The sequence below is a fragment of the Betta splendens genome, chromosome 2 (genome assembly GCF_900634795.4).
Source record: "Betta splendens chromosome 2, fBetSpl5.4, whole genome shotgun sequence".
Taxonomy (NCBI): domain Eukaryota; kingdom Metazoa; phylum Chordata; class Actinopteri; order Anabantiformes; family Osphronemidae; genus Betta; species Betta splendens.
The window spans coordinates 20,687,737-20,714,568 of NC_040882.2; the positions used below are offsets into that span (position 1 = coordinate 20,687,737).

Sequence of the window (26,832 nt, forward strand, 5' to 3'; positions counted from 1 at the left end):
TAGTGTTATTTAAGTGAAACTGAATTCTTTATTTGTTGTTGCTGTGCACCAAAAATAAACTCTGCCAACTTTTATCAAATGTGTGAAGCCATTTGACAGAAGGAAGAAATGACAGACGGTCCTGCAGCAGCCAGACACAGTCAGAATCATTACTTCACACAGAGCTAATAGCTGATGTGAGCGCTGCACAGGAGCCTGAAACTGTGAAGACCAGTGTTGCAGCTGAAACTGGACAAGACAATAACTAAATCTTTAGACACGCTGACATTTATTGAATTAAACGAATTTAAATTAAAAATCACTTCATAACATGTTTTAATGTTGTTACTTTTTCAACCACAGCCACGTCAGTAACCATCACTCTAAAGTTCTATTCAACCAGATTTATTTCACTTCAAACAACTGTTAGTCTGATGATTGGTAAACATTCAGTGAACTGTTTAATTCACCTGAAGCTGATTTGTTTCTAACAACCTCCACATCTGCAGCAGTTTGTTATGTGATGATCAAATAGATTCAGTTAAAAAAACAACAAGCTAAGATTCTCCCGTTACAATTTAAACATTTGAGCAGTAACCTGGTCTCTGGTGTTCACACATAAAATAAGGAAAAGAGGAAAGAAGGACAATTACTCACCAGCATCATTTCCGTAGATATTTGCATACAGCACTGAAACGAAGATGAAAACATGATCAGACATAGTCAGTAATAATTTCTCATCCAGGTGGTGTTTTATCAGACTCAGTTACTGTTATTTAAAAACTGTTAAATTATTTCCTGTTAAATCTGAGCCACACTAACAGTAAACTGTGAAGAACATCCCAATTTTACTGTGAATGAAGCTGGGTCACATCCCATGTCTATAAAAACCATCACGTTAAATAATGTCAGAGCTGCTGACGTACTCACAGAATAATGACAGTACACAGAGCAAAGTCAGCTCCATCTTCACATCCACAGACACTGTCGCTGTAGAGGAATGACAGCAAACACTAAGACACAAGCTACAGATCATCACCTGATTCAGAGCTGCTCTGTTCTTCCTTCCTATTCACTCAACAGCTCTGACCACAAGTTTATGCTTCCTGCTGCACAAATGTGTTAGTTTTCTATAAAATGAGAAATTAAAAAATGTGAATCATTGCAATCATGGAACTAATGAACATTAATAATATAAAGAATTTGTGAATATGTTTTGTGTCTCTTTGCATGTTGTGTTGTTGTCATGCTGTATGGATGAAACTTCAACGTACCACACACTGAACTGAACGTAGCTGCAGGTTTTATTTAGTTGTGTTTGACAGTTTTTAACTTTAGCTGCTGTGGCTGAGTTAAAACAGTTAAGTTAAACACGTCAACTCTTCACTTCCTCTTTACACATAAAACATGTGGTTTCCATTACAACAGTGTTGCTAACAGAAACATGTCATGTACGATATAGTTAAACTATATTATCTGATGATTTAATACATTATTTCTTAAACTAAAACTAAACTACCAAACAAACATGTCAAATTTTGTGTTCGAGTCAGTGACTCACAGTAAAGACGTGTGTGAAGAAGGAGCCAGAGTCAGATAACTGAGCTTCATAAACACACATGTCATTCTGAAAGCAGACACTTCGACACATTTTCAGTATTTCAAAGCAGAAGTGATGCCTCCTAAATGAAGCTTCATACAATAAAGAGATCAGAATGAATATAATGATTACATTTCTACAATTATCACATCAGACATGAAAGAGGATGTTTATACATGACTAAACACATTTGTAGAACATCAGCAACCTGGAGAACAGTTAGTGCATGTGTTTCATACAGACCAGAACCAATTAACCAGGTGGGAGATTGTGGAGCAAACCAGAGATGAGGAGCAGCAGGACAGTGGTGTTGCTGCTGTACTTCACTAGTATCGCCAGTGTCGTGCCTCAGCATTTGGTCAGTTATGATTTGGTCGTTATCGTTTCCTGTTTGTGGTCTCCTGTTTTATTTTCACTTCCTGTTTAGTTCCTGTCTGCTCTGGTTCCCTCCCGTTTCACTATGCAGTCACTTGATTCATCAGCCGTAGTCAATCAGTAGTCAGTGAGGTATTTAGACCCCAGTACTCACCACACTCGCTGCCAGATTGTTAGTTCATGTTTGTGTGTCTACTTTCAGCCAAGTAAGTCCTTTTGTGTATCGACCCTTGTGTCCTGCCTGCTCCCAGTCGGTGCCTTTTGACTCTGCCTTGTGTATGGAACCCAGCCTGGACCTTGACTGCCTTTGCTCACTTCCTGTCTGTAGTGATGGGCAGATCAAGCTTTTTGAAGCGTTGAAGCCTTTCATCCAATAGGTTCACTCCAGCGCAAAGCTTCTTGAAGCTTCATTTGCTCCAGTAGGACATCTACTGGACGCAACAATATCAGTTGGCATGAATTTGATTATTATTATGATTATTTACAATGAGGTGAGGGGATGGAAATGATTTTGCTTTTGTAACGTTGAGATATGGATTGTGGCAGGTCTTAGACGGTATCTTTTTCTTATTTCTTCTGCTTTGGAATACAGCCACTCACATGGTTTTGCCACCGCTAACTTACATAAATGAGGACATACATATTTCATTATCACTGTGCTGGTCTGTGTACAGGCTTTTGCCTGCCTGACCACGAGCCTGATTAAACCTTCACAAGACTAAGTTCATGCAAGCTGTGCGTGTGGGTCCTTCACCTTGTTGATCTGTGACAACCAGTGTGTTGTCACCAGCACAGCATACATTAGTGTCCTATTGAATTCTAACAAACAGATTAAATCAGTTGCATCAACAGTAAACATAAATATTTACCAAGATTTTCTACTGGTAGGCTCATTTGTTTCGTTTTGACAGCATTGAGACAATTATTTTACCTCAGATTTCACTTTGCCATTTTACCATTTTTATAAAACACATGAGAAAAGTTGAAATTGAATTATGCTTTAATTCATGTTCGTTAAATTAGGTCAATATGTTATGACATGATTCTATGTCCTTAAGTCCCTGACTCAGTGACAGAGAACACACGTTTGTTCATTAGTGGAACTAGATCTGTTTGTCGCTCCCTTGTGGCCTCTTAGTGATAATACAGGTCATTACCGTAATGTTTTATTAGATCATGTCCCTTTGCTGTTTTAATCACATTAAATAAATAAAAACAGTCTGACCTATACAGTCAGTTAAGGTTTTTCTACCTGAAAAAAAACACATTCAACATCAAAGTCTGTTTCAGTTTAGACCAGTACATCTCAATTATCTCATTATTGGTACATTCCTTTAATAATGTTATATAAAAAGTTAAAAAGCTATAATAACACTTAGCACCTTTGTGTCTCCACTACATAACTGTGCTGTGACCTGAGGATGCTGAATGTAGAGTCAATCCTTCATTCTTCACATAACTAATGATAATGATTTCCCCGAGGGGATCCATAAAGTATGACTTATAAATCTTCTTCCTCACTGTGATCTCTATGCACCACTTAGACACAGTTACTGCTGCTCTACATGTTTAGAAGTCGTATGACACAGAATCCTAAACACTTACATCAGACATGTTGGACACACATTCACACTACGACTGGTTAACCTTGTCTGGATGGTGAGAAGGAGACAAAGCACAAGGACACAACACACACAGAACAGGCAACGTTCACACAGAAAACTGAGCCCATGTATAAACCCAGTCAGTCCAAGTAAAAAACAAACCATGATCATGAACACGTCCTCACACTTCATCACGTACACACACGTACGATGCTCAGACTAAACGTCAAATGAAATGCTGTCAATTTACATGTAGTAACTGAAACATTAGACACTTCTCATTGTCCAGTTTTTACATATTTACATATGTTATGTTGTGTATTAACTCGTGGAAAAGATCCTGCACTTTACTTTTCATATTATCCAGTGTTTTAAAGTGCAGAACATTTACTAATCACTGTATGATACATTTAACGTTATAACCCATCATTCAGAAACTAGAATCAGGTTTTAAAAAGTTATAAATTTTTATACATACATTGTTTTTTATAAAATCATAATTCAAGAAACCGCTTACACTGTATAATGTATGTATAATTACGTACACACACGTACGATGCTCAGACTAAACGTCAAATGAAAAACTGTCAATGTAGTAACTGAAACATTTAGACAGAAACAGCTACGTCTCATTTTTCAGTGTTTACATATTTACTGTACATATGTTGTGTATTAACTCATGGAAAGGATCCTGCACTGTTTTACTTTTCAAAATGTTTCCAGGGTGTAGCGGATTCAAATTATTAATAGTTTGATATTAATGCCGAAACATTAATATACCTTGAAGTTGGGGCACCAGGTTTGTTTTAAAGCTAAAACCACGCTTGTATCAATCTAGTCAACGCCAGATATCAATTCAATGAGTTACCACTCATGAACAACAATAACCACTTTCTTGTGATAAAACCAAATGAGTCTCTTATGCCGTGAATTCTTGTCGCGGTTCAGTGACCTCTGTTTAAATCTGAAGAACAATGCACACAAAACCGGATTCCTTTAACTGTTTTATTAATCTAACACTACTAGATATATGAATAACATAATAGGGAAATACTCAAATAAACAGAACAGAAAATGAGAGAACGATCAGAATGAGATGATGAACAGTGAATGAATCAATGAGTGAAAACCCAAAGAATGGTCAAGACCTGAGTGTGGGATAACTAATCAATTTGGGATGTTCAATTTTAGCGCTTTAAGAAACACCAGACTTCTCAGAGGATTAGAGATGTTCGTCTTGCCTTAGTTTGGAGCTGTAGCCGCTGTGCAGCGTCTCCCGTTACCGGTTGGTTGAGCAGACGTGCCCTCTCTGGTCCAGGTGCCACGGCCTCTGGGCCAGGAATCGTCGCCCGCGGTGATGATGACGGCTCGGGTTCAGCGAAGTAACAGTCAGTCAGGCTGGACTTTCAAGGTGTTTCAAAGCGTCAGTGCTACTTAAACTAGCCCAAAAAGGAAACGGGCTGGAATCTAATTTAATTAGTTCGATCAAAAATGGCGAGTCAATTAAGGACTGGTTGTAATAGTTTCAGTTTCGCGGAGTTTCTTGATGACTTTCTAACGTAACAAAAATCATTGTTCGTTCGTGTTTCTAAGTTTAACTTGGGTTTACAAAATTTAAGAACAAAGGAAAATTAAAGAAAAGTAATGCGACGCAAAAAGAAAAGTGAAAGAAGTTTGAAGATAGAGGGAAATCCAATTCCACTAGGGTGTTACTGGTTTAAATACCCCTGGGGCAGTGGTCACTGCAGGGCGGAGAAATGAGTTCAACCAGTGGTGAAGAGTTCCACCTCTTCAGATCAGGAATCAAACTATTTGATTTGGACTGCTCCTAAACCTGGGATAACTAAGCTTTCCTCTTTTCATCAAGCTCAAAGTTCCATCACACCATAACGCAATAAACATGTAATGATCACTTTGACACTCAAATAAGCAGAAAGGTCAGAATGGTTAAACAGCAATATTAAATGCATAGAATATTAAGGTCTTATATGTGGTCCCTTAAAACGCTGTAACAAATTCAATGTTATTCATGATGCCTGGTCTTGTCTTATGTAACACCCAGTAAACACTAAAACATACACAAATAATAAATGCAAGTAAAATCAAATTATAAATGACTTAATCTGGACATTACTAATTAAACAATTGTAACACCTAAACATGTAATACAATAAGGAGGCTACCTAATTGTAGCTGGTGGACATACTGTAGTCTATGTGTATGTTGCAAAGATTAAAAGAAGTAAAGAAGGTGAGTCTCTCTATTTCAACTTTGTGCCCACACACAAAGGAAAGCAGGGTGATGAGTTGAAGTCCCTTTGTAACTTTAGGAATTTCCTGGCAAATCTGTAGATCAGGCATTGAACATCACACAGAAACCAATCTAATACCAAATGAAAACATTTTGTCCACAGAATACAATGGCATCATTTTTATGGAAGTTGAAGTCTGGTGCATCTGAACCAGAACCTGTGTCCAAATGAAGTCTCTCGTTCTCTTTGATGAGCACATTCCACATTTTATGGCTGGTGGTCCCAGTTCTGGGAGAGACAGCTTCTTGGTGATAAATGTGACAGCCTGTCCTTTTGGCATGATAAGCAGAGGTGGAATCCTGAGGGATTTACAGGTAGATCAACAAAGTGGACTCATGGTTCTTTGATATGGACCTTTGAGATGTTGGCGTCAATTGGTGCCTGTGGTGATTGAAGCCAGTCTCCTGTTGTGGAGAAAGATTCAGGGTCCCTTATCTCTGGGGACTAAGGGGACATAGGGGCTCTTCAAAGGAGGGAGTTAAGTTCATATGTAGGTCAGGTTACCTCAGTCCAGACGTGGATTGCTACAAGGGTTCACTTCTGAGTTTAGGATAAAAGAGTCACCAGATCTGGTTCATGCAAAACCTTCACATAAAGGACTGTGTTTTGAGGGAAGCTTGTCCGACACACTCCATACAAATATTGACGGACTCGGCGTCAATATATTTGTATTCTGTTAATTCTTTTAACCATTAATAATGACATCCAAATACGTGATCCAGTAGTGCCCAGAGTTACGTATTGTATCGGTATAATACAGCGGTCAACGAAAATAGGCCTTCCCCCATCACCTGCTTACTACAAACTGGCAAACACTAAAAATTGCCATAGTCATTACCACCATCAGTACCATGTGACCTTGTGACAATTTATCATCCCGAGCCTGTCCACTACAGACTGAGTTTATCTTTCAGACTTGAAGGAAAGTTAGATTTTATGCTTTATGTTAATTGTCATGGCAGGATCTTTATATGAATCTCAATTAATTACACATCTAAAGCAACAAGTTTAATTCTATTAGAGTTTGGTCATTTTGCCTTTTAGTGGCAAAACACAGGAGGTCAAATGTACTCTATGATTATTATTGATGCAACGATGTGTTAGATCACATTAACTTACAGTAAACAGGTCTAATAAATGTGTAAGTTAAACTGAAAAGCTATGTTCCATGAAACGTGCAGCACTTTCATTTATTGTTACATTATTTCTTACACAGAACAGGCTGATGATGTACTGCTTCAAACATGCTCAGCTCAAAATAGTAAATCTAAATATATTTGTCAATAGTCCAAAGCTAAAAATAACAGAAAAAAACAAAAAGCACCTAAAGTAACTTCCATCCACCAGGTGATGAACTTTAACATCAATATGCTGAACATAATAATGTTTTAGACTATATTCAAATAAACATAACGAATCACACTTCAACAATATTAACAGCAAACATACATTATATTATGACACATGAAATGACAGAGCTGGGGCTGCAGCCAGCCATTATTTTGTTACCATGGAAACAGCAGAGGCCCCCGGCTCCTTCTGGCTCTGGGGCCACAACCACTAAAAACACGTCCTCATGTGTTAAAGCTGCTGTTATTTGCTGCTTTTACATGTATTGTCTGCACGGTTGTTGACTTGTTCTATGGTGACGCCGTTAATGACTAAGTAGCGATTGCGGAGCCGTCTGACGCTCGCAAGTCGCTGCGGAACAAATGAAGTAAGAAAGAAAGTTTTTACACAGCAGAATTAATGAAGCGTCTTCACGGGATGGATGCACAGTGTTTGTTACCGCTGCTGCATCCGTTATCCATTATTTCTGTCACCCATTATTGTTGATGATGACATGGATTTGTTGTCGCAGCCACAGATGAAGCTAAATCTGAGTTCTGAAGGTTTGTCTGTTTTTAGTGCAGCTGGTTTCTTTTGAAGACTTTCAGCTACTACTGTATCTTCTACATGTGTCACATCGTATTATACTTTATATTATCACCTGTTTTAACACTGCTCTGATGAAAACAATAACTTTATAAATGCTGTAAACAGTCTCAGCATGTTGTTAACAGAACATTGTCGTCTTGTGGTTCTTGTTTTGATCAACTTCTGTTTATGAATCTGTATAAAATGACAAAATGACATTAAACATAACTTAGATGCACCAAGGCTCAAAGCACTGAAGAGTCAGTGGAAACCAGTTAATCTGCTGCAGGTGGCAGATGATAAGATAATAATGTCACTGACAGTGTCCTTAATGTTCAAGTCAACAGTTTTTTTCTTTTCTGTATTAATAATTAGTTTATTTCTGTATCACACCTCCTCAACTCTGCTGTGATGTGATCACAGACATCAACATTATTTGTGGTTCTGACTTGTTATAAACTACAAACACTCACCTCTAAATGCATTTTACTATAAACACACTGAGTATGAACAGTAATGCTAAACTACTGTGAAGATCATATTTGTACCTGTGGCTGCATTTGGATCCACATTGTTGTAATCATGATCTTCCTCTGTATCATCATGTGTCCCTGTAAAGATGCTAAAGTTTATTACAGCACAGCTGTAACCCAATTATTACTATGATCTATCATTACTGTAGGTGTAGTTTTTGTGTATTTATCTTGTCAGGACATTGACTATGAAGCAGCACTGTGGTTTTACTGGGTTCATCTGTTGGTTCCTCTGAAATCATCAAGTGACATCTGTTTCAGTATTTAGTGTCATATAATCTCTGCATTAATCAGATATTATACTGTACCACCATCATTGTTTCCAGAGCCTCCGACTGATTCATAGACACAAACATCATCTACATGTGAGTGAAGACAAAAGAATCAAACTTACTTTAAACAGTGTGTGTCGTACAAAGTGAGTGTTACTGATCATGACAGTGATGATTGTCAGACTGACCGTGGAGCAGAGAGGAGTAAAGCTGAGGTTCAAGCTGGTTGACTGTTTGCTGTGTAGCAGAGCTTTTATCAGTGCTCACACTTCTGTGTGCTGTGAAAATGGAAATTATTGTTACAGCTGAAACAAGAGAGGAGACTGTGGAGTTATTATGTAGATTTATACTCAAACTGCTGCAGAGCTTCATCATGTGTTAGACAGAATTTACAGAGTCTCACCTTTCATTTTTCTCCAAACAAACAACAGCAGCGGCTGCAGGAAAACAATCATTGCAATTCCAACAACCAGTCCAACACCAAAGGAAGCAGAAAAGGATGGACATTCAGGACAGAATCCTATTAGCAGGAGAAGACAGAATGGATTAATAAGATACTAATTAAAGAATGTTAATTACATCACTACTTAAAATCAGAGCATTCAACAATAAACACGTTTTTTACTTTTGCCTCTTGAGGAGTGCAGATGTGTTTTCTCTCTGCTCCCACTCTACTTTTAGTTTAGTTAGTTTACTCTACTTTCAGTGTTCTTGTCCTGTCTTTTCTCAGCACCCTGATCTGCTATTCTGGAATAATTTTTGAACATGGAACTAATCAACTGGTCACTCAGCACATTTTTTAACAAAGAAAAGCATCACCAGGGGCCACTGTCCATCGAGGATGCAGAGGATCTATTTATATTTTGGACTTTGATAACAGGGATAATCATAATTGGCTTTGGTGGTGCCCTGCTTTATCGTAAGATTGGAAATTCTGCAGCCGGCTCATTGGCGCGTCCACCGGCCGTGGAGTTACAAACACCCCTGAGGCCATGGTTACTTGGCTGACGCAATTACATCCAAGGATGACTCTAATTGCAGGACAGACTAGCAAGATCTCAGCCTGTTTGGAGTAAGACAAGAGACAGACGAATAACATCTCCAGACAGACTAAACACTTGGTAAATATGGTGACAGCCTTGCAGAGCAAGAATTGCATGTGTGACTCGTGACTCTCCACTCAGCAGAGTTTCCCTCAAACTCAGTGAAACAGACAGTCAGAGATGCTAACGTATCAGCCTCTGAACAACAGCTTCTCAGAGCCTTTCTGCTTCTCAGAGCCTTTCTGAACTGCTCTGAGACGTTCAATGATTGTTAGTTCATGTCCCGTATGTAATAGTGAATCATTACAAATGTAACAATGAATGAATCAAACTCACCTGTTACTATCAAACGTAGAGGATCACTCCATGCTGTGAAGGAATAACTGTTGTTTTTCTGTCGACCCCTACACTTGTAGTCTCCACTACTGGAACCAGAAGCAGTGAAAACCCAGAGGTTCCTCCCATCTGCAGTTCTTCTTACGTTGCCTCGGGTCCATTCATATTCCCACTCAGTGTCTCCTCCAGCCTGGATCTCACATGTCAGAGTGATCTCCTCTCCTTTGAATATCTCAGGCCAGTCATGCTGCCTTTTTACAGCAGCCTTGTTGGAAACTGCACACATTGTAGAAAAACACAAACATAAAACTATGAATAGTTTCAGTTGATGGATTAATGTTATTTATTATGTAAAGGCTTAAGAATGGATGTGCAGGAAATAGCATGTAGTAAAAGTAACTGAGAGCATTAAGTAAGGATAAAACATTTGTTAAAACAGACCCCAATCAGTTTTCTGAGTTCTTGGGTTTATAAATGTTAATTTGACTGAGTGCTGTTTTCTACTGTGAAGATTTGTCAGGACAATGACTCGAACTGGTCAGAAGATGGCGCTAGAGCAGAGGCCACGTGAACATCAGCGCAGCCCTCACTCCATTCATGTGTGTGGATCTCTAAAAAAGTCTCCAGCTCTGCGACAGGCGGCGTTAACGAGGTGAATGAGAGGTTTGGGTCTGTTGGTGTGTGTGTGGTCCCTTTCATCATCAGCCACAGCAGACTGTCGGGTGTAGGATAAGAGTGAGCTAAGAGCTAGCTAGCTGAGCTAGCAAGCTAGCCACGTGAGACGCTGCAGACACTGGACGCCAGGAGCCACACTGTTTGTGACGCGTGGATCTGCCGCTGTTAGCAACATGAGGACGTGGCTGATAACATGGTGCTAACCGGACCTGCACTACGGTCCCGGAGCAGATTTAAGGATGATGTGAGGCCATTCATTGGTTCTGTTCTGTGCAACGTTTAGAAGCGCTGGCTGACGTAGATAAGAAGACACACAATAATCACTGACTTTGTAGTTAAAGCACGAACGATCAGCGAATAAAATCCTACAAAGTCAGATAAAACCCAGTCGAAGCGTTGTGTCCTTTGTTTTGGAACCAAGAGGTTTAAGGACGTCACTCTGACGTCACCAGGACAGAGGGAACAACTACACAGATCCTCACCTCTTTGCTCAACAGTGACTGAGTTACTGTTCTGTGTGTAGTAAACTGGGTTTCCTCTTCCTCCTCTGCAGTAATAGTTGCCTCCATCTGTGATTCTGATACTGTTAGATTCAGTGTTTGTTCTGATCAGAGCTGCTGATCTGAACCAGTCGTATCTCCATCCATCAGAACCGTCCACAGAGCAGCTCAGTTTCACGCTGCTTCCTGCTGCTATGGTTGATGGACCTGCTGTCAGTCTGGGTTTGGGTTTATCTGATGTCAGTTTACAGAGAAAACATTAAATAAACATAGTTAGAAGTGTTTTAAGTGTAAATAAAACACTTACAATCATAAATGTCTTTACACAAAACCAGGCATCCGACCCAAGACAGTTATTTTTGATCTATGGACACATGAACATTTTGGAAAACATTTACAGTAAAGTTAGACTGTTACAAGTTAAATGAGTTCAATGAAGTTGTCTTTTGTTTTATTTCCTGCTCTGCAGCTCTGAACCAGTCATGAGCATCTAATAAAAAGGTTTTTCTCCAACACGCTGATGCATCTTCCTCTGTTTTAGTGTTTGTTTGGTGTCGATTCCTTCAAGGGGATCAATAAAGTCTGTATATCTTTATCTAATACTGTATTTCCTACAAGACAATGACGTCACAGACCAGCTTAGCGTCACACTGCCCCCTACTGGGACGTCTCTGACATCAGCTCTGGTTTCTCTGAGGTTCAGTTTAACAATGACAAAACATTGTCAATTACTGTCTCTGTGCTTTATAACATGAATCACTTGTGTTTCTTATTGCTTCTCTTTTTTTAAAATATGACCATAGACACACTGACAACTGGAAAACTCTCATCAAGTCAACGATGACTCACCTGATACAGTTAACTTGATGGTTTCACTGGTTTTTATGTGGTTTGTTTTCCTGTGGACACTAAAACACTGGTATCTACCAATGTCTCTTGTAGACAGAGCTTTTATTCTGTATCCACTATATGAAGCTATTTCTCCTCCATCTTTGATGAGTCTGGTTTCCCAGTCAGTGCGTTTGTCGTCCTTCATGTCACATGTGAAGGTCACAGACTCTCCAGTAAAATACCTGGACCTGCTGGGGTCAAGGGTCAACACAGCACCTGGAACCCAGCAGCAACATAAGAAACCACATCATTAACATTATGAAGTGTTACAATTTGAATGGTTTTGTGTTGATTAATTTAGAAAGAAACTGGACAGAAAAACAACTAAATGTTTGGTAAACAAAAAAGGTCACATTTGCACAATATTAATTAAAAATCACTTCATTTACCTACACTTACATTTATTATTCAGATTTAAAATGAAAATTTTTAGACGAAATGTCTGTACAGCAATGTCAGCAACCATCACATTAAAACTCTTTTCACGCATGATTACTTTGCTTTAAATAAATATTGATTAGACTCATGTTTGGAGAAGGAAGAAAAGAAGGACAGTTACTCACCAGCATCATTTCCATAGATGTTCGTATTTAGCACTGAAACAAAGTTGAAAACATGATCAGACATAAACAGTAATAAGGACATCATCTAGGTGGTGTTTTATCAGACTCAGTTACTGTTATTTAAAAACTGGTACATTATTTCCTATTAAATCTGAGCCACACTAACAGCAAACTGTGAAGAACATCCCAGTTCAACTGTGAATGAACAGCGAGAAGGTTCTGGGTTCAATTCCCTTTCTGTGTGGAGTTTGCACGTTCTCCCCGTGTTTGCGTGGGTTCTCTCCGGGTTCGCTGGCTTCCTCCCACAGTCCAAACATGTTAGGTTGATTGGCTTCTCTCCATTGCCCATAGTGTGTGTGTGAATGGCTGTCTCTGTGTTGCCCTGCGATGGACTGGCGACCCGTCCAGCCTGTACCCTGCCTCTCGCCCATAGCCAGCTGGCTCCAGCACCCCCGTGACCCCACATATGGGATTCAGCGGCTTGGAAAATGGATGGATGAAGCATGTCTATAACAACCACCATGTTAAATAAAGTCAGAGCTGCTGACGTACTCACAGAAAAATGACAGTACACAGAGCAAAGTCAGCTCCATCTTCACATCCTGTAGATCACATCCAACGCTGTAGAGGAATGACAGCAAACACTAAGACACAAGCTACAGATCATCACCTGATTCAGAACTGCTCTGTTCTTCCTTCCTATTTACTCAAACAGCTCTGACAACAACAAGTTAACGCCTCCTGCTGAACAAATGTGTTAGTTTGTCTCTTTAGCAGAAGTTTGTTAATGTTCTTTGACAAAAGAAATATGTGAATTTTTGTAAACATGCAACTAATTAACATAATATGAATAATATTCTTATTATTGTTTTTTCTTTGTCTGTGAATATTGTATTTTTGTCATGCAGTAAAATTTGCACTATAACTATTATACTTTAAATGCTAAATGCTCTTGCACTAGTACAGTATAGCACTAGCACCGGGCAACTTGGGGTTAAATGTTTTGCCCAATGAAACTTCGGCAAACACCAATCCTATGATTGGTACCATTATGAGTCCAATAATGCACTATATATGTATAGTGTGTCTCTTCTCTTTTCATACAGCGTCTTTCACTGTGAATTCCCTTTGTGATTCTTCTTACACCAAGAAATGCAGGTCGGTGACTTTTATTGTCTGTTGGGACAAATACTAGTTTTTTCACTGGACAATCACTGAACTAAAAAAAAACACAGTTACTCAGTATATACGGATGGATGGAAAACCTTTGATGACAGTTTCAAAGAACCAGTATTAAATAAGTTAACACATAGTGAATTGGATGTAGCTGTTTTACTCAATTGTGTTTGAAACTGTTTAACATTAGCTGCTGTGGCAGAGATGAAATAGAAGCAATTAAATACATCAACTCTTCACTTTATTTTCACACATAAAATGTGTATTTTCCATTGCAACAGTGTTGAGAACAGAAACATGTCATCTTAAATCATTTATATTTCCATTTGTATAGTTGTTTGTGCATGTAGGTCTTGTCTTGTTAACAGGTCTAGTTGTTTTTTCTGCCTTCATTGGCCGTAATATTTCCCCAGTTAGTTAGTTAGCATGTGTCTTAGAGGGCTTGCTACAATTTACAAAGAAGGGAACCAAAGGGTTAATGGTTTACATATACTGTATTTAACTAAGAAGCGAGTTTCATTACTAGCTTTGTCATTCTGAAAGCACACACTATCACATGATCAATGTTTCAAAGCAGAAGAACCGCAGATGATTCTGATGCCTCCCAAATAAAGCTTTGATATCTAATATCTCATCAGTATCAAATATCTGAAATTCTCAATCAACTGAGGCAGAAGGGCCAAAGTTAAACTGGGTCATAAACACAAGCCATCAATATACTGTAATGATCAAATCTATACACTTTTTTATACACATAAAAGAGGAAGTTTCCCACGTCACTAAAACACATCTGTCAACTGGACATCATCAATGTGGAGAAAAGTTACTGTTTGTGGCTCAAACAGACCAGAACAAATTAACCACATATGGCAGATTCTGGACCAAACCAGAAGCAGAGATGAGGAGCAGCAGGACAGTGATGTGTGTAATTCATTCACATGCTTTAACACGTCTCCCTCAGACTTCAAGAAGACGCTTGAACACAAAGTACTTCAGTTTGTGCTCTGAGAGTAGAGGTGGGAGTTTTACTGCTTGATCTCAGAAAAGCAGCTTGTGGTAAATTATTGGATGAGTTTGCAGGAGTAATGAAGGTACTGGACTGATCTTGAGAAAGGAGGGAAAGAGGAACAATGATATTAAGGTTGAAAGGAGGATTGGGAGTAGGAGAGAAAGAGAGAAGGAGACGGACAGTTATAAGTGATGGTGGACATATGTGAGTAATGTAAAATTTAGTCAATTCTAAAACATCATTCTGATGAAATACAGTGTACATGGTTGACGATTTGGTGTTTGCTAATAGAATGAAAATGAGACCAGGTTCAGAAGTGATTATAGGAAACACAAGGACAGTGTGAAAATGTCACAACATCGGACCCCGTCTGAGTGTTTCTATAGTTGAGTTGTATGTGATCCTGGTGGCGGTAAGATACAGTACAGCTCCTTGGTGCTTTTGACTTAAATCTAAAGAAAAATCCCAAATCATTTACTCTAACGCATTAGCATTTACCCCATGGATGAGAACAAGACGAAGAAGAAGAAAGCCTTTATTGATCATTATCACATCAATGTAACAACAAAACTGCTGCCCCGGAAATTGTGCAAATTGTGCCTTTGTGCTTTTTCTTATCCAACACAGTCATCATGTGCTGGTTGCAACATTGAACATTCTTACACAAACAACTAATCTCTCGTGCCCTGTCGTACATCAAGTCTAAACATCTGATGTTCCATTTGCCTGACTAATAATTTATGATATATGTTTGTCTTTTACACCCGGACTCTGGCTCCATCCTATCTGACTCCCCAGGCTGGTAAAGCCATCTTGTCTTGGAAGCTCGGTGTTCCTTCCTTTGGATAACAAGACATGACGATGCAGAAGTGAGAAAGCAAACATTCTCACTCACAGCAAGAAAAGGTGGCACAAACAATTCCATTGCTGCAGAGAGACATTCCACCAGAGCCAGAGAAAGGGGTTAAAAGGCAGAAGCAACTTGAGGATCGTGGGCTCTTTGCATCACACCTTCGTGGTGAATGCACTGATCTCCCCAGCTGGTTTTTGGTTTGTTGATGTGCACGATCAACATCCATGCTTTTGATTCGCTTTCCCCATTATTTTTATTTTACTTTATTTTTATAATAAATCACACAAAAGACAACTTTCTCATCTGCCTCTTTATGGGAAATTTCTACCACAACAGTCACTGAGCTCAAATAGAAAGATGTAATGACTTTCAAATCAGTAAACACACACTGAACTAAATGTAGCTGCAGGTTTTATAAAGTTGCATTTGACAGTGTTTACCTTTAGCCGCTGTGGCTGAGATAAAACAGCAGAAGTTAAATACATCATCTCACTTCCTCTTAACACATAAAATAGTGTGACTTCCATTGCAACAGTGTTGCTAACAGAGACACGTCATTGTAAGATATACTTCAGTTCATACATAGGATGATCTAGTTATATATATAAGTACATAATAAAGAGAGGATGGAGACCTAACATAACGATTTAAGACGGGGTCAGGGTTTTACCTGGAACCACCAAGCTGTCACCAGATCAGGGGCGGGTTCACCTGGACAGGTCACCCGTCCCTCACGTATCTGTAGAGACAGAACTTCACTCGTACTTGTGGTTTTGAGTCACCACTGACCTGAGCATCGTGACTAAGGGAGGCACCAGAGAGAAGCCACAGTGATAACCATCAACACCAGAGGCTGATAGCAGCTTCTTATCGGATCCATGTTTGACGCAAACAAGCTGTTAAATCTAATGCTCAGTTTACTCAAAATATAGGACACGGCCCTGCTGCTTCAGTTTCTGCTTTCTGAGGTTTTATGAGGACAGCATTGACAGAACTACTGTCCTTGACCTGCTGGTAGGAATCTGTTCTATGCAGTACTTTTACTGGTACCAGAGTATTTGTCAACTATAGAACTTCTTCACTAGAGTTGAGCCTCAGAGAGACTCAGTCGGACGCGTTGGCGTCAAGCTTTACCTGGTTCTGGTCCAGATCTACGCTGAGGACACGAGGCCAGCTGGACCACCTGCTGCTGCTGCTGTGGAGCTCAGGTACAATTACTGCCGTGCTCAACTGCTGAATGAAGCAAAGACACATTCTTCAAGCTTTGATCCAGCCGATTTTCAGTTAAATCATTTAACGCTGAAGTCAGTGTGTTTAACATGTGGAGCAGCTGCAGCCTGAGAACAGACGGCTGCTGTTCTCCAGGAGAACGTGTCTTCACATATTTAGGATGATCTGCCAGGGTGTGGATGATCCACACGCCTCACAGGTCCACTCTGCTGCTCACTCACATGCCTTCAGTGATCAGCTTTCAGGCATCAGGTTCAGCTGATCCGTGTTTGTGTAACGTCTTCTAGTACGTCAGTGTTTGATGCTCATAGGACCTGTTCGGACGTTATCACGCCATTCAATGGTCATTATCAGTGGTTATCAGCCCATATGTATGGGCCGGTAGGTGCCCATCTACCTACTAGCAGCGGTGAATAGGTGCAGTAGGTCGCTGTCATTGATCCGGAAGGTTGATCACGCCTTGGATGATTTAACCACCAGAGTGAGTGAGAGTAGCGACCATAACTTAACTAACTGTAACCTGAACCCCCCACCCGTTATCCAGCCCTAACCCTAACCACAATAACCTCTAAAGCTGCTTAACATAGCAACTTAGCTAGCTGTTAGCTGTTAGCGAGGAGGCAGAGCAGGCACCTACTGGCCCATTCGAATGCGCTGATAAGTTCGGATCAGCCCATTCGTTGTGGCTGATAACATCCGACGCGGGTGCAGCATCAAGTTATGCTTACCACTCCCTGAACCTCTCAGGTAAGATCATCAGTGACATCATCAGGTCACATAGAAACACACAGTCAGACATTTGCTTTCAGGACTGAAACATTGTACAGATATTGTCTTAGGAATCTGACCTGGATCAGGTCAGAGTGTGTTACTCACACTGCTGAGACAAACTGCAGTCTTTCATGAGCTCACTGTTAACTACACATTAGGATAAGCCAGTCTTCATCATCATCATCACTTCTGTCCTTGGAGCAGTCAGATCAACATGGAAGAGACGTCAGCGTATTATGAACTTCCTATGACAGAATCATACAAGTCCAGAATCACTGCAGGTTCAAAACACCACCTGGTCCAATGTGTCTCTTTGGATCAGAGCTACTGTAGACAACCAGAACCAGGAACAGTTTGATCCTACATGCTTTGATGATCAGAACCAACTGTACATTAACCTGCCAATGCTGCTCTCAGTGAACCTTCAGGATCATCAGACGTATTAAATTTAAATGTGCCGTTAAAGTGTGTGGTTCTGCTGTGGATGATGAACTGATGTTGGTTCTGAGTCCAGTTGATTTCAATACATCTTTTTACTGAGCGTCTGGTATCTTTGCTCTCTTTGCACTTCACGTCGCACGTGAAGGTCACAGACTCACCAATATAATGCCTACACCTGTTGGGGTCAAGGGTCAACACAGCACCTGGAACCCAGCAGCAACCATATTAATAACAAACCCCAAGGTCCCCTACTGTAAAGAGAGGACCTTGGGGTTTGAAGGACTGACTGTGAATGACTTTATACATACTTATTATCAAATTAAACAGTACAGCTTTATTGCTTTATTAATATATTTCGCATGCATCAAACACATTCCCAATAAAAATAAAAAATTCTAACAAATCTAAGAGTCGGCACCAAAGCATGCTAGACAGTAAGGTTGGTGAGATATGACAATGCTAAGCTAAATGCTATGTATGCTAAGCTAAATGCTATGTTTGGCCAGTTTTCACTTTTAGTTGATGTAAAGTTATAGTACTAGTGGACCAAGTCCATTTTCTGTATTTCGTACATCCTAGGTGATCATTCAATCAATCTGCACATTTCTCGCTGTCAAATAGAGCCTTTCTAAAGCATTTTATTGGCCTGACATGTGGTCTTGTGTTTTCCACATTGTAAAGTTGCATTACATTGCATCGGCGTCTGGCCAATTCTGACTGTCAGGCAGTGTTGTCAAGCTCATATTGGTGTGTTTAGCTCAATTACATGCAGATTACAGCCCTGCATATGGAAGCACGGTCACTTGGCCCTTACTAGTGGCTGTACAGTGACATGTTTGGACTAGTTGGACACTTCTGTACAGTTAGATATGTACTTGATAGGTGTAAATAAGCAATATTTGGATATATTGATCACTTTTATTGCTTTTTTAGGTGCTATAGTAGTCGGAAAACATTACCAATCAGCATTAGAACCATTATAACTTTTACCTGCTTCATCAAAACCATATTTTGCTGATTTAATGTTCACTATTTGTCATATGATTTAATTTTTAAGCTACTGTGGGATCAGAGATATTCATCCTGAAAGTGGATATTTCTTTGCTGGTAACACATTCTCAGCATGTTGTTAACAAAACGTTGTCATGATGTGGTTCTTGTTTTGTTGGTGATCAACTTCTCTTTATGAATCTGTAAAAAAATACAAAATGTTATTAAACATAACTTAGATACACCAAAGGGTCAAAGAAGGACAATTACTCACTGTCATCATTTCCGTAGATGTTTGTTTTCAACACTGAAACAAAGATGGAAACATAATCAGACATTAAGAATCTGACAGGAGGTCATAACACTAATAAAGACATTTATCATTCAGGTGGTATTTTATTAGATAATTTACCGGATAATGGAAAATGGTCTGTATTTATGTGATGCATTTATACACCCATTTCAGAAACCAAAGCGCTTTACAGTAGCTTCTCATTCATCCATACACGCTCACATTCACCAATGCCAGCAGCTGCCATGCACAGGCCCAAGGACACTTTGACATATTTGACCACGGTGAGGGCTCAAACCGCCAACCTTACGGTTGGAGGACGACCAACTGCACAAATCAATGCAAAGATCAGATTTGTACCTGTGGCTGCATTTGGACCAAAGTTGCTGTAAACATGATCTTCCTCTGTATCATCATGTGTCCCTGTAAAGATGCTAAAGTTTGACAAAGTTTCCACAACAATTACCCAATTATTACTATGAACTATCATTAGGTGTAGTTTTTGTGTATTTACCTATTTTGTCAGGACATTGACTATGAAGCAGCACTGTGGTTTTACTGGGTTCATCTGTTGGTTCCTCTGAAATCATCAAGTCACATCTGTTTCAGTATTTAGTGCCATATAATCTCTGCATTAATCAGATATTATACTGTACCACCATCATTGTTTCCAGAGCCTCCGACTGATTCATAGGCACAAACATCATCTACATGTGAGTGAGTACAAAGAATCAAACTTACTTTTAAACAGTCTGTGTCGTATCAGACTTACTCAGTGTTACTGATCATGACAGTGATGATTGTCAGACTGACCGTGGAGCAGAGAGGAGTAAACCTGAGGTTCAAGCTGGTTGACTGTTTGCTGTGTAGCAGAGCTTTTATCAGTGCTCACACTTCTGTGTGCTGTGAATACAGAGAATGTGAATTATTGTTAAGGTCAAAACAAGAGACGAGACTGTGGAGAAACATGAATTATTATGTAGATTTATACTCAAACTGCTGCAGAGCTTCATCTTTTCTTTTACAGAATTTACAGAGTCTCACCTTTCATTTTCCTCCGAACAAACAAAAACAGCAGCTGCAGGAAAACAATCACTGAAATTCCAACAACCAGTCCAACACTAAAGGAGGCAGAAAATGATGGAACTTCAGGACAGAATCCTGTAAATATACGTCAGCAGGAAAAGACAGAATGGATCAATAAGATACTGATTAAACAAAGTTAGTGACATCATTGCTTAAAATCAGAACACTGTCCTCTTTTAAAGACAGTGTGTAACTTAAACTCTCATGGACTAAAGAACGTATGGCCAGAACCTAAAATGATTATATTTTACATGGAACCTAAAGTTAAAACAGCAGAGCAAGAATTGCATGTGTGACTCCTGACTCTGCACTGTGAGTTTTCCTCACAGCTCAATGATATAGACAGTCAGAGATGATGACGTATCAACCTCTGAGCAACAGCTTCTCAGAGCCTTCGTGACCTGCTCTGAGACGTTCAATGATTGTTAAAGTTCATGTCCTGTATGTAATAGTGAATCATTACAAATGTAACAATAAATGAATGAAACTCACCTGTTACTATCAAACGTAGAGGATCACTCCATGCTGTTGAGGAATAACTGGTTTTCTGTCGACCCCTACACTTGTAGTCTCCACTACTGGAATCAGAAGCAGTGAAAACCCAGAGGTTCCTCCCATCTGCAGTTCTTCTTAAGTTGCCTTGTGTCCATTCATATTCCCACTCAGTGTCTCCTCCATCCTGGATCTCACATGTCAGAGTGATCTCCTCTCCTTTGAATATCTCAGGCCAGTCATGCTGCCTTTTTACAGCAGCCTTGTTGGAAACTTCACACATTGTAGAAAAAACACAAACAGAAACCATGAATAGTTTCAGCTGATGGATTAATATTATTTAGTACATAGATCTTCACACATTCACCCAGTATGTCACTGGTGTGGAGAAGCCTGAAAACCATCTCTGGCTTCAAAGCTCCACCCCCAAAGGCTGAGGGGGACCTGAGCTGGGTCAAGACCGGCGACTCATCCCAGCACTGAGACACTTCTTCAACCCCTGTCCTTCTCTAGCTCCCAGGTGAAAAAAGAGCTTAAGAAGGGTCCTGGTCAAACTCACATCTGTCCTGGACTTGGACTCTCACCCACTGGAGGACTCACTGGCTGCTCTAGGGAGCAGCTTCAGTAGCAGACTGATCCATCCTCACTGTGTAAGTGAGAAATCACAGATTCTTCCTACCTGCTGCTATAAGACTTTATAATCAACAATGTTAACTACCTCCTACACCCCAACTAATAACCCACCCACTGCATCAGTGGTTAATCAGACATTCTCTCAGTGCAATATTTAGATTATGTTTATGACTGCTTACCCACTCTGACCACTGATCTGTGTTATATGTGCCAACTCAACCCAATGTTATTGATTTGTTGCTTTATTTTGTATTTGCGGCTGTATTTTTTCTTCTATGTATCATTATTTGTGCTGTTGTGAGACAAAATTTCCCTATTGTGGGACTATTAAAGGCTTTCTTATCTTACCTGTTTTCTCAACAGTGACTGAGTCACTGTACTGTGTGTAGTAAACTGGTTTTCCTCTTCCTCCTCTGCACCAGTACAGTCCTTCCTGAGAGACACTGGTTTCACCATGTTGTGTAATCAGGACCTCAGAGGATTTATCTCCTCTGTACCAGTAATATTTCCAACCAGATGATGACGTCACAGAGCAGCTCAGCATCACACTGCCCCCTACTGGGATGTCTGTCTCATTACTTCTCAGTTCAGCCTTTGGTTCAGACGCTGTTAAGTCTAGAACAAACAAATTAAAAGGTCATTATGAGTCTCTGTGAAATAACTACTGTGATCTGCAATGTGACATATTTAGTAAATATTTGTGTAATTGTAAATGCTACACTTTATTTGTAAAGTGACTGATTTTCCTGACCAGCTCTGAGAAGTTCATTGAGTTCCGTCCATGTGTTGCATGTACTAATAAATGATTACAAATGTAACAATGAATGAATAAAATTCACCTGTTACTGTCAAATGTAGAGGATCACTCCATGCTGTTGAGGAATAACTGTGGGTTTTCTGTCGACCCCTACACTTGTAGTCTCCACTACTGGAACCAGAAGCAGTGAAAACCCAGAGTTTCCTCCCATCTCCAGTTCTTCTTACGTTGCCTCGGGTCCATTCATATTCCCACTCAGTGTCTCCTCCAGCCTGGATCTCACATGTCAGAGTGATCTCCTCTCCTTTGAATATCTCAGGCCAGTCATGCTGCCTTTTTACAGCAGCCTTGTTGGAAACTTCACACATTGTACAAAAAACACAAAAATAAACCATGAATAGTTTCAGGTGATGGATTAATGGTATTTATTACAATGATGTTTACCTGTTTTCTCAACACCTACTGAGACACTGTTCTCTGTGTAGTAAACTCGGTTTCCTCTTCCTCCTCTGCAGTAATAGTTGCCTCCATCTGTGATTCTGATACTGTTAGATTCAGTGTTTGTTCTGATCAGAGCTGCTGATCTGAACCAGTCGTATTTCCATCCATCAGAACCGTCCACAGAGCAGCTCAGTGTCACGCTGCCTCCTGCTGCTATGACTGTGTTGTCTGATGTCAGTGAGGCTCTGGGTTTATCTGATGTCAGTTTACAGGAAACATTAAATAAACATAGTTACAGTATAAGTGCTTTAAGTGTAAATAAAACACAATCATAAATGTCTTTACACAAAATCAGGCATCCAACCCAAATTAACCACGATAGTTACTTTTCATCTAACTGGACACATGAACATTTTGGAAAACATCTACAGTGAAGTTAGATTGTTTCATGTTAAATGAGTTCAATGAAGTTGTCTTTCATTTTATTTCCTGCTCTGTAGCTCTGAACCAGTCATGAGCATAAAAAGGTTTTTCTCCAACACGTTGACGTATCTTCTCTGTTTTAGTGTTGTTTAGTGTCGATTCCCTCGAGGGGATTAATAAAATATGTATATCTTTATCTAATACTGTATTTCCTACAAACAATGACATCACAGAGCAGTTTAGCGTCACAATGCTCCCTACTGGGACGTTTCTGACATCAGCTCTGGTTTCTCTGAGGTTCAGTTTAACAATGACAAAACATTGTCAATTACAGTCTCTGTGCTTTATAACATCAATCAATTATGTTTCTTATTGTTCCTCTTTTTTAAATACGACCTTAGACCAAACTGACAACTGAAAAACTCGATGACTCACCTGATACAGTTAACTTGATGGTTTCACTGGTTTTATGTGATTTGTTTTCCTGTGGACACTAAAACACTGGTATCTACCACTGTCTCTTGTAGACAAAGCTTTTATTCTGTATCCACTATATGAAGCTATTTCTCCTCCATCTTTGATGAGTCTGGTTTCCCAGTCAGTGCGTTTGTCGTCCTTCATGTCACATGTGAAGGTCACAGACTCTCCAATAAAATACCTGGACCTGCTGGGGTCAAAGGTCAACACAGCATCTGGAACCCAGCAGCAACACAAGGCACCACATCATTAGCATTATGAAATGTTACAATTTAAATGGTTTTGTGTTGATTAATGTAGAACTTAAACACCAATTACCAAATGTTCATAAATAATATGAGATGTTTTAAATATCTGTGAATTATTAGATAATGTATTAAAAGATATAAATATACAATATATGCTCTGAAATGTTAAATTTTAACTCACCTGATACTGTCAGTGCAGCAGCTTCACTCCACCGTGTTGAAGAATCTGAGTCCTGTCTGTTTGTTCCTCTGCACCTGTAGCCTCCACTGCTGAACGCAGACACTGTCCAGTAATTAGTGTCTGTTCTCTGTGTGGTTGTTTGTCCACTGGTTGTTTTCCAGTCATAAACCCACTGAGTGTCTCCACCTCCCTGGATCTCACATCTAACAGTGATCTGACCTCTGATCACCTGAGTCCAGTCCAGTTGTAGACTCACAGACACAGAATTAGAATCTGATACAAAAACAATGTTAAATACAATGAAAAAAAAACAATGCATAAAAAAACCCATCAAACACAATAAACAAACTCACAAGTTATGTCGATAGTGACATAATCACTGTATTGAGTGTAGAAAGCTGGTTCTCCTCTTCTTCCTCTGCACATGTATATTCCTCCTTGTGTGACTCTGATTTCTCTGTTGTCTCCATAACCTGCTGTTTCCATTCGTTTGACGTGTATCTGATCCACTCATATTTCCACCCGTCAGAACCGTCCACAGAGCAGCTCAGTGTCACGCTGCCTCCTACTGATATTGTTGATGGACCTGCAGTCAGTCTGGCTTTGGGTGGTTCTGCTGTTGTTAAATAAAAAAATATGTCAATGATTCAAAGGGAAATTTCATTAAAAAACACACAAACTATGTGTGATGCACTTGTAAGTTTCTCTGTACAAGAAAAAAAGGTTTTGAATATAAATACCAAAATGAATGAATACGAAACCTCCTTGTTTGGTTCAAATTATCTGTGACAGTGTCCAAATTTCTCTTTGAAACATTACCTTTTTTACCAGTTTATTGTAATACCAAACACTGTTTTTGTTTGATAAAATATCCATTTGTAATATCTGAATGTTAAGGTCTCAAACATCAAATAAAAACAGTTTTCCTACTGAATATGATATGTATGATATGAATAATAGTCTTTATACAATGAAATCAAAATCATTCATTTAAATAGATTCATTTACTGGTTTTTGTATGACTATTAATCCTGTGGTGACCAGAGCACTGGTATTCACCACTGTGTCCTGTAACTAGAGCAGACATGTCCAACTCAGGCCCGCCCCAAAATTGGCCCGCAGGAGAGAAGGAGAAGGAGAGGGAGAGAAGGAGAGAGAGGGAGAGGAGAAGGAGGAGAGAGAGAAGAAGGGTAGAGAGAGAGAGAGAGAGAGATAGAGAGAGAGAGAGAGAGAGGAAGAACCCAGATATAGAGATATAGAGAGATATAGATAGAGAGATAATAGATATATATATATGATATATAGATATAGATAATATATATATATATATAAATTATTATATATATAATAATTATAATATAATTATATATAATTATATAATTATAATTATAATTATAATAATACGGGGGGTTCCTGGTTCGAGTCCCCATTAGGGCAAATAGGCATCCAGTGTGGGTCCTTGGGCAAGACCCTTCAAGCTACCGCCTACCTCATATCATGAGAGACAATGAACCACATGAGATACCGGCTCAGACGTCGCCCGGTCTAACAAGGTCTGCGTCAGGTGTTGGGGAACCAGAGCACCTTGACGAGAAGTGGGCTACTGGAACAAGAAAGAAATGGCTGAGATGCGAGAACAAGGCTCTGTTGGAATGCTACTACTCAAGTAACCCTAGTCAGAGGGGTTACATGCAAAGAATGTGCGGCGAATGGGAACGGAGAAACCCACATTCAAGGACTGACTGCAAAGCAACTAGTAGCTCAGTGTTCCCAACATCCACAAACGGCAACTGCTATCACAACTTGAGATTGACGAGATACAACACAAATGCTACGGCAAGGGGGAGCCAGGACGCCAAGTCAGAGGGGAGGCTTCACCGTCTCCCCAACCGGAAATGGGTACGAGGCCCCAATAAGCACAGATACGCTGAGCGAGGCAGCAACTGATCTGAAAGATAAGATCATGGCGAGATTAAACAGGCAACCCCGAACCCCACTACAACGGCTAAGTGAAGTACCACCAGAAAGTCTCATGGAAGATGTGAATGCAGCATTGAGAGCGATCCCTACCACAACAATCACGGAAACCAATGAAAAACCACGGAAACCAAAACCACGGAAACCGCTTCAGCATCAGTGATGCATAGAGGTGCTTGGCTATAAGAGCAACCATGGGAGCCATGAGAAACAATACCCACCATGGAAACGAAGGTTGGAGGCAAAAATCAAGGCAGCTCGGAGGAAAGTGAGCCAAATGACAGAGGCCCAGAGAGGTGCAATGAAAAGACCGATGCCCAAGAGGTACAGCCAGATGCCCATACCTGAAGCACTCGAAACTGCCAAGCAAAGGCTACAAGCCTTGGCCAGCCGCCTAAAGAGATACACCAGAGACAACGAAGCCAGACGAATAAACCGGCTGTTCACAACACAACCCGCGAAAGTGTACTCTCAATGGCAGGGTAATAACAGCAGAGCAGACCCACCAAGGCTGGAAACTGAACAGTACTGGAAAGGGATATGGGAGAGGGAGGCATCACACAACAGCAATGCACAGTGGCTGGTGGATCTAAGGGAAGACCACAGCAACCTCCCTGAACAGAATCCAGTGACTATCACAGTGGCAGACATCCAACAAAGAGTCTCAGGTATGAAAAACTGGACAGCACCCGGCCCTGACATGATCCACGCCTACTGGCTAAAGAAACTCACTGCAATCCATGAGCGCCTGGCAGC

The 26,832-nt window shown here is 40.0% G+C and overlaps 2 protein-coding genes and 1 long non-coding RNA gene across 3 annotated transcripts in view; all 3 read right to left on the reverse strand.

Annotated features, from left to right (window-relative positions):
* Positions 1–2,311, reverse strand: part of LOC121201924 (titin-like) — a 46,178-nt gene extending 43,867 nt beyond the window's left edge. The window contains 3 exon segments of the mRNA XM_055506983.1: positions 637–669; positions 910–969; positions 1,823–2,311. Coding sequence (XP_055362958.1) covers positions 637–669; positions 910–969; positions 1,823–1,934 — 205 coding nt within the window. The 5' untranslated portion in view covers positions 1,935–2,311.
* Positions 2,312–7,033: 4,722 nt separating this feature from the next.
* LOC129603027 (titin-like) lies at positions 7,034–23,662 on the reverse strand (the record flags this gene model as incomplete). The annotated part of the gene is made up of 10 exons (XM_055502488.1): positions 7,034–7,981; positions 8,335–8,397; positions 8,628–8,678; positions 8,780–8,869; positions 8,995–9,111; positions 9,971–10,246; positions 21,921–22,187; positions 22,412–22,687; positions 22,774–23,025; positions 23,629–23,662. Coding segments are annotated over 10 exons (1,434 nt in total), but the record flags the coding sequence as incomplete, so codon positions are not given.
* LOC114867473 (uncharacterized) lies at positions 17,758–19,851 on the reverse strand. The gene is made up of 3 exons (XR_008694047.1): positions 19,722–19,851; positions 19,344–19,376; positions 17,758–19,270 (listed from the first exon to the last, which is right to left on the reverse strand). It is a non-coding gene; the product is annotated as an uncharacterized LOC114867473 (long non-coding RNA).
* Positions 23,663–26,832: the final 3,170 nt, after the last annotated feature.